Source organism: Sapajus apella, unplaced genomic scaffold, assembly GCF_009761245.1.
Source record: "Sapajus apella isolate SASKATOON/1434 unplaced genomic scaffold, GSC_monkey_1.0 scaffold10, whole genome shotgun sequence".
NCBI lineage: Eukaryota > Metazoa > Chordata > Mammalia > Primates > Cebidae > Sapajus > Sapajus apella.
This window is the reverse complement of record NW_022436950.1, coordinates 20,561,309-20,576,024: the sequence shown is the minus strand read 5'-3', so window position 1 is coordinate 20,576,024 and position 14,716 is coordinate 20,561,309. Positions and strand designations below refer to the sequence as shown.

Here is a 14,716-nt window from a genome sequence, read left to right as displayed (position 1 = left end):
ATCCCAGCACTTTGGGAGGCCAAGGTGGGCAGACTGTTTGAGCCCAGGAATTCAAGACCAGCCTGGGAAACATGGCGAAGCCTCAGCTCTACAAAAAAAATACAAAAATTAGCTAAGTGTGGTGATGTGCGCCTGTAGTCCCAGCTACTGAAGAGGTTGAGGTGGGAGGATTGATTGAGCCCGAGAGGCCAAGGCTGCGGTGAATTGTGATGGTGCTACTGTGAGGGTGGCTGAATGAGACACTGTCTCAAAATAAAAAATAAAAAATAACAGAAATGGCCTCTGCACTGTGCTCCTGAGTCCTTCCTCTACCCAACGATTTCCCATGAACCTCTGGGTTCTACTTTCATTCCTGCCTCTCCAAGGCAAAGTTTCAGGCGATCTTACCTATAGAGGAAAACCTGGCAGAGGTCAAAGGACTCTGCCAATCCTGAGACGCCAAAGGGTTGTCTTTCTGTCTAAGATCCTGCCTATCTCATGCAGCCTTTACATGTTTTCCTGCTAGTTTCTATTAGCTGTAGAGGCCAATTCTGTTGTCGCAAAGAACTGCTGTGGTCATTTCCTGTTCCCATCATACTCTCCTATCTTTTCTAACTAAGTTACTTGAAGTGAGGTAGAGAACAAGAAAGTCATATTCTTTTTTTCTCTCACCCCAGGGGGAATTTACCTAGGCCCTAATGCTCGAAGCACTATGCAATTTCAATCCCACATGGTAGTTTAACCTGCTACCTATGCTTTGGAAAGAAAGAGAAAAATGCATCCAAGTCTGGCAAAGGAAAGCAGCAACCATCTCTCTGTCTTGTGCCCGCCATGAAGAAAGTTCTTGAGATCAAAGTTTCTGATGGAGGCTTAGCTCCGGCCACTGCAGAGAAGTTTAAGAAGAATCTGAAGGACTGGACTGAGGCCCAGATTTCATCCAGAGACAACAATGGGGTGGGGACTCAGTGAAATCAGTTGGGTTATGAGTTCCACAGCATAAGTAATTCCAAAAGCAGGGGAGTGTGAATGCTTTTTATTCCATACAAAAGAGAGAAGTGGGTCTCTGAGGAGCATCTACGGCTGGCTGACTAGAGACTCTAGGGAAAGGTAGACAAGGCTTCCTGAGTATGTTATGCTTTCTTTCTGACTTGCACTATACACCTAAAGTCCATGGTAGAAACCTGAATCTACAGAACCTCCACCAAAAGAGAGGCAAGCACGGGATTCTGAGACTGGCTTCCACTTGAATGGCAAAGGCCAATTCCCAGTTCTCTCGCCCTTACAGTAGGCCCCTGACTGTATCACTGTTGTAGAGGTATTGCTGCCATGCAAGCTCCTTTCAAGGTGAAGCTTGGAAGCTATTCTCCAAGTCCATCCTTAGCAGCTGGGCCACAACAGGTTAACTGAAGAGCCCCCTTGGTTTCTTCCTCTTGACCTTTGACAGCGGAGGTCTCTGCAGAGGGCCTGAAGTACCCTAGGAAAAAGGGAACCCAAGTTAGTAGGGGTTTTGAAATAGTTCCACTGAAATTAGGAAAGGAACTTTCTTCCTCTGATGGCTCCTGGTTAGGATGAGGCCTTCTTTTTTTTTTTTTCCACCCAGGCTGGAGTACACTGGCACAATCAGAGCTCATTGCAGCCTTGAACTCCTGGGCTCAAGCAATCTGCTTGCCTCAGCCTCCCAAGTAGCTGAGACCACAGGCACACGCCACCATGCCTGGCTAATTTTGTGTTTTTTGTAGAGATAGGGGTTCACTTTGTTGCCCAGGCTGTTCAACTCCTGGCTTCAAGTGATCCTCCTGCCTTGGCCTCCCAATGGCTGTACTAACAAGCATGAGCCACCATGCCCAGCCAGAAGGAAGAGGCATTCAGGAAGTGTCTGACATAGGTATTTTGAAGTCTATGTCAGGCAGTAAATGTGAGGTAAGACCCTAAGCAGGAGATGTGGATGTCCCTTCTCCCCCAAGGAATAGCCTTGCTGACTATCACTGGCCATCACTGGAAGTGGGATAAGGTGAAAGAGGAGTCGGGACACATCATTGAGTACAAGAACTACAAAGAAGGGACAGCAAGGGAAGGTGTGCAAGATCTTCTCTTGCCATCCATCTAGACACCTACAATCAGACACGACATGTCCAACTAGATACCTACTATTTGGAAGCCTAGTCACAAACATCCCTCAATATTGTTGAGGCAGTGCCAACGAAGTGACAATTGCAGGGACCACTGGCTCGGGGGCTATCAGTGCCAACTCTCAGAACACCAAGCAGGAAGCTGCTCTGACTCACCGAGGACTCTTTCTCAGGCGCTGAGAGGGTTGGGGCTGAAGAGACCAGTTCTTCTGGCTGATTTTGACACTGGCTGTCAAATCCTTCCAGGGAAGTACTCTTTGAGGTCTGAGGATCTCCTGAAATCAGAAAGATCAAAAGAAGATAGTGATAAATGCCTTCTTCTTACCAGGAAGAAATCAGCATTTACCAAGCATTCTGATAAAGGCCAGGGTTTGGTTCAAATATATAAGCAAACAGAAGTAGCCACAAGTCCAACTTCCAGCTGACTTTCGGAAAGCCCTGTTTCTGCCCTGAAGATTTCCCCAGGCCCATTTTCAGCAGGTAGGATAAGTGTTTCCTCAACTCAGAATAGCCAGCTGTTCTTCTACACATTCCCTGACATGTCTCAGGTAGGGAGGGAGCTTAATCTTTTTTTTTTTTTTTTTTTAAGAGATGGGTTTTTGCTATGTTGTCCAGGCTGGTCTCAGGCCTCTGTCACCTCAGCCTCCCAAAGTGTGGGGGTTACCGGTGTGAGCCACTGCACCCAGCCAGGGAAATTAATGATTCTCTTGGTGCTTTTGCTAACCCTTCTAAGCACCTAGACCAATGCCATCCAATCGAACTTTCTGCAATGATGGAAATGTTCTGTGTTTGCATTAACTTGATAGCCACTAGCCATATGCAGCTACTAATCACTTGAAATGTGACTAGTGCAAAAGAGAAGATACATTTTTAGGTTTATTTCATTTTTATTAATTTAAACTTAAATAGCTACATGTGGCTAGGAAACTATCATATTAGATAGCATCAACCTAGATCTTAATTGTATCCTCAGACAGACCAGGTACCTCTGGAGTGCTCACTAGCTCCCTGATGCTTCTGTCCCACTTGGACCTCTCGTTTGGCGACTGCCATGTACAGACTCTGAAGATTCATGACAAAGGGCCTTCCATCACCAATGCTGCATGCCTCTGGCAGTTTCTGTAAAAGAGGGGAGATACTGTCATTGGTTATACTGTATTACCAGAAAAGAGATCTAATACCGCATTTGCAGAACCAGCATCAACCCCAAATGAATTCATCTAAAGCAGTTAGCTCCAACAGGAGGCGTCCATATCCAAGCCTGGTGGGACCAATATAAAGATTTCTTGGGACACCTCCTCTGAAGGGCAACTCAAAATGTATATCTTATTTCCCCTAATCTTTAGGTCTATTATGTTTTCCCTTGAATACCCTATAGATTTCTAGGCTCTTTTTCCAAAGGGATGATTTCTTAGAGGGCTATTTTAGGAAATCATTTCCCCTAAATTTTCCCTGAGCTGTACAAATTACTATTTTCATTAAATTCATTCCTAAACTAGAGAAAAATGATAAAATTCAGGATAAAGGAGAGGGAGCAAAATGGTGATTAATGACAGACTGAGAGACAAGAAAAATTATGGAGCTGTGATATTCAGGCAGAGGAGACAGGAAAAATAAAGTCAACAAGGTTTTTAAGGTCTCCCTGCCATTTTCCATTCCCACTGCTGTCCCGCCATCCTTTACTATCACCCACATGCTCACAGTAAGCTGAGATTCCCCCAAGGGGGTGAAAGCTGTTCTTGAGGGGTAAAAAAACTTACTCTTTTAAAGTATGAAGTGTGCATGCGTGCACACACACACACAAACACACACACACACACACACACACACACACATACACACACACAGAGAACATAAATAGATTTTTGGTATATCTGTGGCATTAAAATTTCCAGAGAGGGACTGATTAGGAAAAAATGTCTTAAAAGATTCCTTAGGGAAGTGATAATTTTTAAGACTGAGAAACACTGCTATGATTACATTATATTTATCTGTTTCTTTCCCTACAGAACGAACTGTGGACTTATAACCACAGCAAAGTGCTTTGCATAGTTGTAGTTTCATACACTTGGCTGAACTGGATTGAGGTCATGGCTGAAGCCTGAACAAAATGCAACAAAAATGAGATGAAAAGAGTAGGGTATCTAGTGGTCCCAAATCTGGCTGCACTTCGGAATCTTAGAAAAGGCCCAGAACTATTTCACCTGTCCCTAGGCGTGAAAATCACCATGGTTCCCAGCCAACTTAGCAGGTCCCCAGGGGCAACCACGCCAGCAGCTCACATGGGAACCAACCCAAGAATCCTGGATTGGCCCATATCTTGGGTCAAGGGCACCTTTTTGTGCTATAAGGGCATTCATTTCTGAAAGCCCCTATGGAAGAAGAATAGAAAAGAGAAAGTGTGAGAAGCAGGAAAGCAGGTGCTAAACCAGTCAGGATTAGGCAGTTAAGGAAAGAGGCAGTAGCTGAAAACCTTGTTGATTACCAGGAAATGTCACATACATTTCTACTCTAACCCTATCCCCATAAAGACTATATCAGGCCTGGACTTTCACTGGAAACCACAGGCAATGAATCAGAACCCCAAGTCCAAACTTTGCCTCTAGCCAGTAATCACACTAGGAGTCTGACAGCCCTCTGGCAGCATTCCCTGAGGAATGAACTGAAACAGGGAAGGTAAACTATCAAGCCACACCACCTCTACTCTACCTCACTCTCCTTCCTAAGGTCAGCTCTCCAACTCCCAAGACACCTCCTTCAAAAGAGTGTTCTCTCCTCCACAGCCAGAGAGTCCTGGTGGTGGGGAGGCAAATGGCTGCCCTCCTTCCTTATGTCTTGACCTCTAGCATCTCCCTTCATACTACCCAAGAAATGTAGCCTCTCTTAGGGTCACTCACACATGATTTGGTAGGCACTGTGCTGTCCACACAAATGGGTTAGGCAGAGTGAGGCAGTCCAGAGTCATTTCCCCTGCCCTTCCATGGAATTAAACAGACTCATCAATTTTCCAGGGCGATCTTTACTCAGTTCAAGTATTTAACCTCAAGACAAAGTGCCAAAAATGCTGGACCTGAGTCTAAATGTGAAACCTAATCTAAGCCCTTCCTCTGTCCTTCCCCTTCTCAGAGAGAACTGGTCCTGCAGTTGCTGGCAGCTATTCCACCTGACTATCTATTCTCAGAAAAGTTCTAGGAACAGCATATTGCTACAGTTGTCAAGTACTTAACATGTGCCAGGCATTGCTCTAGTACTTAAAATGTATTAAACCATTTTTGTGTTTTCTACTACCATTTCCCTGGCATCTAGAAGAACCCTGAGCTCATGGTAGAGGCTCAATAACTATTTGTGAATGAACAGGCATGGTAGGCACTAACATGGCCCCATTTGGCTGAGGTAGTCCCAGCTAGTAAGTGGTGGCACAGGATTAGAATCCAGGCAGTCTGGCTTCAGGGTCTACAAATAGAATTACCATCCTATTTACTTCTCTGAACAGCATTATTTTAGTCAAAAGGGCAATCCAGCTTCTCCCAGGATCACAACCTGCAATCCTTCACATCCCAGATCACCTGCCATCCAGCTGAGGAACAAGCTTCCTCAGGTGACAAGAAAAGGGAGCAGATAAAAAGGAGACAGCTGGACCAGACTGGAACCTGCAGGGGCTGAGAGGCCATACCCTTCATCCCATTCTAGCCATTCCCCATTATCAGGGATTCCTTGGGCATCATTCTCAAAATATGCTAGGGAAGAGAGGTGGAGAGGCAGGAGCTTGGGAAAGAGAAACATTAGCTTCTGGGGCAGGACAATGGTAGTGGCTATCTGGGGCAGGCAGCAGAGATCAAAGGGAGAGTGCTGGAGTTAGGAGTAAGCAAAGTAAATACTGCCCCCTCCTATAAGTGCGACTGAGCCAGGAGCACGGTGTACCGGCCACAATGCGGGTCACCGCCCAAAGTGGGGAGGGAAAGAAGAGTCAGGTCAGCCTACTTGCAGAACATGTTCATCTGATTAACCCAGAATCAATTCTAAGCACAAAAGTTACTGAGATTCTACTATATGCGGGCATTACAGGAGTCGGGGCAGGGAAAACAGATGCATCAATCCTTCCCTCATAACAGGTCTGAATTAATAACAAAGATAGGTAACTCAGAGTCCCTACTTCAAAGAGTTCATATTTGCATGTGGGAGATAGGCAGACATAGGTTGTTTCATTTTTCAAGTGATTTGCTATAACAGAGTTCTAAACAAAGAGTAATAGGAAACCAGAGAAGATTTTGACACAGAGTTCTGCAAAAAGAACCAGAGGTGGTGACATCAAGGTAAGCCTTGCAAAGTTAGACTTTGGATGTGCTGGAAGTAAGTGAAGCACAAGGTGTGAAGACAGCATATGTGGATGTCTCACGGGAAACAAGATGAGAAGGCTAAGTACACATTCACTAGTTTGCAGAGGACTTCATTTTCTGAATTAAGGTTATGCTCATGGGAATTTCCTTTTGTTTCACAAAGTGGCTTTCTCTACAACTGTTTGCCAAAGCTTCCTTGGCTCCAAACTCATATTGATAGAACAATGAGGAATCCAAAGCTGCTTCTAGGTTTCCCTTTTTAGACTCTCTGCTACATTTACCTAAACTCTTAGTACTTCCTCATTACTTACTTCTAGTACTGTGATTTTTCAATAGCCACAAGAGCTAAATTACTCTCCCATCTCCAATTCACTGGGACTTTGGACCCTTGTATACAGCCATAACAGCAACTTTAGACAAACCAAAGTGATAGAAATCCTGCAGAGCATTTTATTTCCCCTTCTTGTCCCTACCACAGCCCATCTTGGTTCCGAGGGTCCAACCTCCCCTCTTTAGAGGTAACTCTCATCTTCATCAGGTCTAAACTCACTCCCAGTGGTCCAGAAAGTCCAAGACTCTCCCAGGATTTGTTGGAGAGCTTCCAGTTAGTACTTTCAACTAAAAGTACATAATCTGCCTCTCCTCCCTGCCTCATTCCTCCTTTCCTCTGAGACTGTTTCAGAAAAGAAACTTTAGAAACCTGGGTAAGAAAGGCTAGATCTGATCTACTGCTCACCATATAAATATGGGCCCACAGTCTGAGGATACAGATTTCATGAAGAAAAAGGGAAAATGAGCTAACTGGAGCTCTCCAGAGTCAGCCTTTGAGCAGGTCTTTGGTTCTGACACCAGTCCCAGAAACTGGCACAGCCCCAAGGGGCTGGCATTGACCATCACAATATCACAAGGGCAGGGCCCCCAACATGTGACTTCCCTACGTAAGAATTCCACTCCTCCCTCTTGCAATGTGCTAAACAATGCTGGTCTGGATACAAACCTCCTTCCCTCAGGAGTCCAGGTCTCCATTTAGGGGATCAGGACAACGTTCACCATTAGCTTATCTTAGGGATAAGAGCACATTGGAAAACTCTTTTAAGGTCTCAAATTGCCAGAGGGTTTGCCAGAATAAAGAGAAAGGAACAAGAAAAGTAATTTAGGAAGAATACTCTAATGAGAAGGACTCTTCAAGAAACGGAACTCCCCCTCTGCCAATCCATTCATATTTAGCAAATATTTACTGATCATCTACTGTGGTGTTCGGGACTATTTAGATGCTGGGAATATCGTAGTAACAAAAGAGATAAAATTCCCTGCCCTCTTGATGTTTACATTCTAGAGGGGAGATCACCAACAAATATAAAGCTAATTAAAATGTGTACTCTGTGAGATGGTACTACAACGATCCAAATGAAATCTCTAAATCAAAGATAATCTGAAATGGCCCTGGGTTCACAACACAGTATTTTACTGCAGTAGTTAAAGGCTGAGAGTCAGAAGGAAAGACGAACCCAACACCCGAGGACGGTATCGGGGTTTAAAAAAGGAAGTCCAAAGTGGCTTCTCACTCAAACAGGAAGAAGCAAGACTATCCAAGAATTAGGAAAAAAACTCTTGGAAAAAAAGCCAAAAACACTTTAAGTTCTGGCTTTAGAGTCTCAAAAATGTGGATTTGTACCTAAGATGGTCTTCTATTTGCTAGCTGTGACACTGTGGGCAAGCCATCATGCTTAATGGTTTATTTTGAGAGAGGGGAGGGAAAGGAGAGAGAGACACTGGGAGTCAGGCACTGACGGATCAAGACTAACAACACTGACATCACAGAATGTGTGAAAGGATTAAATGAGAGTAAGTGCCCAAGAAATGTCTGCTCCTTCCCTCTGCAAGGACACTGAGACTTTTCCTGCCTGGCCCTACTCCAGTGAGTGCTAAGCGGACTCAAGAAATGCCCTAATGATGAAGTACATAAAGAAACCAGGTCTGATCCAATTACAGATGGTCCCTGACTTAGGACTTTTTAATTTTACTGATGATGTGAAAATGATAGGCATTCAATATGTTCCTTGACCTATGATGGGGTCTCTGGATAGTCTCATAAGTCAACAATGCACTTTCAACTCAGGATATTTTTTTTTTTTTTTTCTTTTGAGATGGAGTCTTGCTCTGTCGCTCAGGCTGGAGTGCAGTGGCACGATCTCGGCTCACTATAACCTCTATCTCCGGGGTTCAAGCGATTCTCCTGCCTTGGCCTCCAGAGTAGTTGGGACCACAGGTGCCTGCCACCACGCTAGCTAATTTTTGTATTTTTAGTGGAGATGCAGTTTCACCATGTTGACCAGGCTGATCTTGAACTCCCGACCTCAGTTGCTCTGCCTGCCTTGGTCTCCCAAAGTGCTGGGATTACAAATGTGAGCCATTGCACCTGGCTCTACTCAGGATATTTTCAACTTAGGATGGGTTTATTGGGATGTGGCCCCATTGTACATTGAGAAGCATCTGTATTAACTTCTCTCCACTGGCGTCCCAAAGCATACTATTGTCTAGTAATGCAGTGACCGGTCAAGGTCCAAATCAGGGAGACACGGAAATCTAGCCATGAGTAACCTCTGGGTAGTTCACTGTCCACCATCACCACACTAGCTGACTCCTCAGTCTCTAGTAATGACCGAGGCAGCATTGCTTTTGCATCAGAAGGTCCTGGGTTTAAATCCTGGCTTTGCCAGCTACCAGCTTTGTCACTAACTCCTTTTAGCCTCTGTTCCCTTACCAGAAAAATGAAGAGACCAACAGCTACTTTGATGAGGCTGATGGAAGGATTCCATGGGATGATATGTATAAAGCGTGCCTGCTCAGTAGGTACTGTCTTCCTACCTCCTCCCAAAAGCCCCTGCTTCTCAAAGCTCTCCTTTACTCTCCAATTCTTCAGGACCTACTCAAGAGGCCAAGGTTTCATCTTCATTCTCTCCACCCTCTTTTATGGGTGGCAAGTATAATAGTGAAGAGTAAAGTTGCTGTTCTCTCCAGAAGCACACAAAGCACAAACAGCTTGCTTCCAACAAAATTTTAGCAAGAGTGTTCTACACAGCCCAACTTATCCCACAATGCTTCAACCAAGAACTCTCTCACCACCATTTCCTGCTTCCTGATGTGGCTTGTGCAAAATGATCTGCTACATCATTTCCATTTTTAAGTAATATACACTCAATAAGGGCTATTTGGAAAACACAAAAATACAACCTGCAGATACGGGTCATAAAAATAGCTAACAGCCAAATGGTTTTTCATGGGATTAATTTAAGTTTCCTCAGAGTCTGAGAGAAAAAAACTACTAGGACAGAGAAAAGAGATATGGTGGTGATGTCTAGATTTTTTAGAAGACAACTATTTTATTCTCCTTTCTCCTCATTTCCATTTTCCACAGCAGCTCATTTAGATGAGCTACCTCTGAGTTTTAGAAAATATCCAACCCTGATACTGGGTCTCCCTCTTTGTCCTCACAGAATACTCCTTTATCAATTCACTGATCAGAAGTCTTGCTGATTTGGGAGAAAACATAGTACCCTAAATACACAAGGCACACTGCCTTTGAAGGTCTTTATGTGAAATTGAAGAGAGAGCTAACACTGTGCTTGTGTTTGGTCTGATTTCGCTTTGTTTGGGTCTGTGCCTGCAACAAGGTCTTCCCTGATCATTCTGCCCTGCTGCCGCCGACCTCGCCATGCTCTATGATTAGCCTCCAGCTCCTGAGCATCCACTCAGTGCTGGGCTATAAGGAAAATGAACACACAGACACTCAAACTTAATCTTGTATAGCTACCTTGCAAATTAATTAAATCATAGTCCAACGCGCCCATCCCCACTTTTAAAACAAGCTGGGAGAATAGATGCAGGCATACAGTCACATACGTAAACAGGCATGTATGCAATCCAGTCAAGTTACTAAATCACTTTCTTTGTGGCCTCCCTTCAAAATGAGATAATTTTGCTGTCTTTCTCTCATGATGCTGGAAATGCAATAGAGTAAGCTAGGTGCAGAGTTCAAAACAGTTCGAGACAAAGTCCAGGTCCTACGGATACTATTCAGATTTTTCTGGTTCAGTCTGTGGCTTGGCTAGCTCTCTGGACTGCAGATCAGAAGAGGAGGGGGATGGGAAGAAAGATTACAAAAAGAGGTCCAAACAGAAGTTTGGACTTTAGTATTAGTAAGATTAACTTTGTAAATCTTTCTGTGTGCTAGGTACTAGGCTATGCATTTTGACACATTATCGCAATTTACCTCCACTGTTACTCTATCAGTTGGGCTCTAAAATCATTCTCATTTTATTTAATTTTGGGTTTTTTTCTTATTTACTTGTCATGACTTGAAGCCCAATCTCATTTTATATATAAGAAAACAAAGGCTGGAAAGATTCAGTAACTTGACCAAGGTCACAGCAGAATGGGGAAACAGAAGGCGCCGGAAGCTGAACTCTAGAACCTACACTGGAATCTCTACACTATAATGCCTCTTACCAACGAGACATCCATCTCTCCCCCTACCTCCCACCTCTGTAAGGAAGGTGTCCCTGTGCTGAGGTTTAGTGGTACTAGAAGCTGGCTCTCACTTCCGTTCTTAAATCTCCAAATAGCTCAAGAGGCTGAAAGAGGGAAAAAACAAAATGCCCTCTAGAAAAGGAAAGCCTTACTTCACCCCTTGAGTGTCCTCCAAGTGTACTGGAAAATCAGAAAAAATGAATCTCTGGTATGGGAAGTCTCTAGACTTGAATCTCCTTTTAAAATAAGTACAGCCCCTCAGAGTCATAGCAAGAAGGCCCCTCAGCTCTGCCCCCAAAGAAAAATAATGGTAAAGGGAGTGGAAGTGAAGGTGGGGGTGGGGCAGCTGCTCTCATAAGAGCCCTTTGTGGTGACTGCCTCTGAAAGGAGGTTTTGCTAGACAAGGTGGAACTTCTCAAGGTGACAAGCAAATGGTACAGGCTGAGCTGTGACCCTCTGCTTGCTCCATAACCACCCCCTCCCCTTTTGGAGGGCCAGAGCCTAAACTGTCCCTGGAGCCCCACCCAGCCCCAGCACAAACCATGGCTTTCTAGTCTGGAGGGCAACTAACGAGCAGCAGAGGGGCTGGGGGAACGAAAGTGGTTTCCTGGGGGGGACAAATCCTCAGAGCCCCTCAGAAAGTGCAGGAGCAACTCTCATTCCTTCTGTTCTCTACTCCCACTCCTCCAAGAACAAGCAGCTCCTGTCAGCTCTGGCTCAGGGAAGGGGCTCCAACCAGCCTAGCGGGGGAACAAACACTTTGAACATTATTTTAGCACCTCTCTCAAAGTCAGCCACCTCAACATCCTCTTCCCAAATACAAGTGAAATAATGGTAGGGACTGGAAAGAATAAAAGCATCAGATTTAATAACAAAAAGAAAACCACAGCGATAAGGCAGATAGTCTGGCTCTGAAAGCTCTTCATCCCTGCCCTGTGCTACCAGCACCGTGAAGAAGCGCAGATTCCTTTTTTTTCCTCTTAGTGGAGAAGAGAGGACAGTCAACTGGGTGTGTAGGGCACAAAGTTGATTTAGAGGACCCTGCAGTCTTCCCTGAAGGACCTCCACCACCCAAAGTATTCTCTTTCACTCCAGATTACACGCTTGACAGCTGGGAACACAGCCCACAGCAGCCACGTTCTCATGGACTCCCTGCCCCCATCCCGCCTGCTGCCTGCCTCTCTGTAGGGTGACAGTGTCCTCTCTGGTCTGAGAAATCTTACTCTATAGGGTGATGTACCACCTCCCCCACCTACCACACATACTCGAAATAAGATAAGGTACTGATCTTCATGACTTTGAGCAGGTAAAGATTTCTTAACAGGACACAAACCATAAAGGAAAAGATTGATAAATTGGACTAGATTAAAATTAAGAACTTCTGTTCATCAAAAGAGACAAGAGAGCAAAAAAAGCAAGCTATAAAGTAGGAGAAAACACTTGCAATACATATAACCAACAAAGAACTCATTTCCAAAATATATTAAAAACTCTTATAAATCAGTAAAAAAAAGACACAGTCATATCTAAGGCTTAGTCATATTTAAATGACCAATAATTACACTAAAATGTACAGAATCTCATGAGAAAATTAAAACCACAACAAGGTATCACTGCATATTCACTATAATGGCTAAAAGGAAAAAGGAGGATAATATCAAGGGTTGACACATGGTACGATCAGAATTCTCATAAACTGCTTGTGTGGTTATAAACTGATATAGTCAGTTTGGAAAATGGTTTGGCAGTATTTATTAAATCTAAACATATACGCAACTATGACCTAGCCATTCCCCTTCTGTATCTTTATCAAACACAAGAAGGTATATAAGTTGTGGTACAGTTTTACCATAAAATATTACATGGAAGTGAAAATTTTAAAAGTATGGCTACAAATAGCAACATAGATGAATTTCATTAATATTTTGGGCCAGGTGCAGTGGCTTACACCTGTAATCCCAGCACTTTGGGAGGCCGAGGCGGGAGGATTGCTTGAGCCCAAGAGTTTGAGAACAGCCTGGGCAATATAGTGAGACCCTTGCCTCTCCAAAAAAAAAAAAAGCCAGGTGTGGCAGTACACCGCTGTAGTCGCAGCTAATTGGGAGGCTGAGGCAGGAAGATTGCTTGAGCCCAGGAGTTTGAGGCTGCAGTGAGTTATGATTGTGCCACTGTATGCCAGCCTGGGATATAGAGTGAGATCCTGTCTCAAGAAAAAAAAAATTAACATTTTGTTGAGTAAAAGAAGTCAGACACAAGAGTATATACTATATTATTCCATTTCTATGAAGCTCAAAAACAAGCAAAATTAACATTAATGATCACATTATAAGTCAGGATAGGCTGACACCTTTTTGGCCTCAGCCCACCTGTACCCAGGTGAATAAAAAAATAAAACAGAAGTCAGGATAGTGGTTGTTACCCTTTGGAGGTAGATACTGGTGGATAATAGTGGGTACTTCTGAGTACTAGAAATTTTCTAGCTCTTCATTTGGGTGCTGGTTACACAGCTATGTTTATTTTGTAATAATTCTTCAAGCTATACACTTCTGATATGAACACTTTCCTACATGCATCTTATACTTCAATTTTAAAAGTTTATTAATAAAAGATGAATCACTATAAAAAACGGCAAGGCATTTACTAAAAATGTTAAACACAGAGTTACTATATGACCCAGCAATTCTACATACCCAAGAGAACTGAAAACATATGTTAACACAAAAATGTGCACAAAAATGCTCACAACAGTATTATTCCTAAGAGCCAAAAAGTAGAGACAACCCAAATGTCCATCAATGGATGAACTGATAAACAAAATGTGGTATATCTGTACAAGGGTATATTATTCTACCATACAAAGGAATAAAGTACTGATATTTGCTTCAGTACATGAACCTTGAGAACATAATGCTAAGTGAAAGAAGCCAGACATGAAAGACCACATATTGTATGATTCCATTTGTATGAAATATGCTGAACAGGCAATTCTATCAAGACAGAGATTAGTGATTTCCAGGAGATAGGAGACAGGGCGAATGGAGAATGACTGCAAATAGGTATGGCATTTCTTTTTGGGGTGATGAAAATGTTCTAGAATTAGACAGTAGTTACAGTTGCATAACCTTGTAAATACACTAAAACCATTGCATTGTATACACTCTTGGTATATACTTTTTGTTATAATATTTCATGGTATGTGGATTATAGCTCAATTTTTTTCATATAGCTCAAATTTTAAAAACAAGTTTTAAAATAGATAAAGTCTCTATTCTTCCTGTCTCTTTTGCCTATTCTCCACTCTGTTTCCTCTTTTAGATTCTCAGGTTGCCAGCAAGGAGCCTGGACAACTTTTAACGGACTTTAGCGCAGTCAGTGGAGCAGATACCTACCAGTGGCTGAGCTGACATGGAATGTTGAAAGACCACAGGATCTGGAGTCAGACAGACCTGGTTTTGAAAATAAGTCCACCACTTACATGTTTGTGTTATGATCTTGATCTTGGCCAAGTAACTCAACTTTTTTGAGCCTCAATTCTTTCTCTATGAAATGAGTAAAGTAATTCCTACTAATGAGGTTGTCCAAGGATTGTTAAAAGAGATAATGTATGCAACATAATAATTCTGTTCCCTTAAGAGTTCCATGCACTCTCAACTATTTGAAGGCAACTGGGAAAATCACCTTATTTCAGCAAAAACAGTGTGGGCTCTGGAGTTAAATTGTTCACAGCAAAATCCCTGACCC

At 43.3% G+C, this 14,716-nt stretch overlaps 1 protein-coding gene across 4 annotated transcripts in view; it reads right to left on the bottom strand.

The window, feature by feature from the left end:
* Positions 1–980: 980 nt before the first annotated feature.
* The window catches only part of NHEJ1 (non-homologous end joining factor 1), a 95,511-nt gene continuing 81,775 nt past the window's right edge, over positions 981–14,716 (bottom strand). For 2 of the 4 annotated variants that reach the window (XM_032278150.1, XM_032278148.1), the window contains exons 6-8: positions 3,095–3,227; positions 2,265–2,383; positions 986–1,453 (exon numbers count right to left, since the gene is read on the bottom strand). In XM_032278150.1, the coding sequence (XP_032134041.1) occupies positions 1,379–1,453; positions 2,265–2,383; positions 3,095–3,227 (327 nt within the window). In that variant the 3' untranslated portion in view covers positions 986–1,378. Of the gene's footprint in view, positions 1,454–2,264; positions 2,384–3,094; positions 3,228–14,716 lie in introns of all 4 variants that reach the window. The other 2 variants (XM_032278149.1, XM_032278151.1) reach the window with 2 other exon arrangements.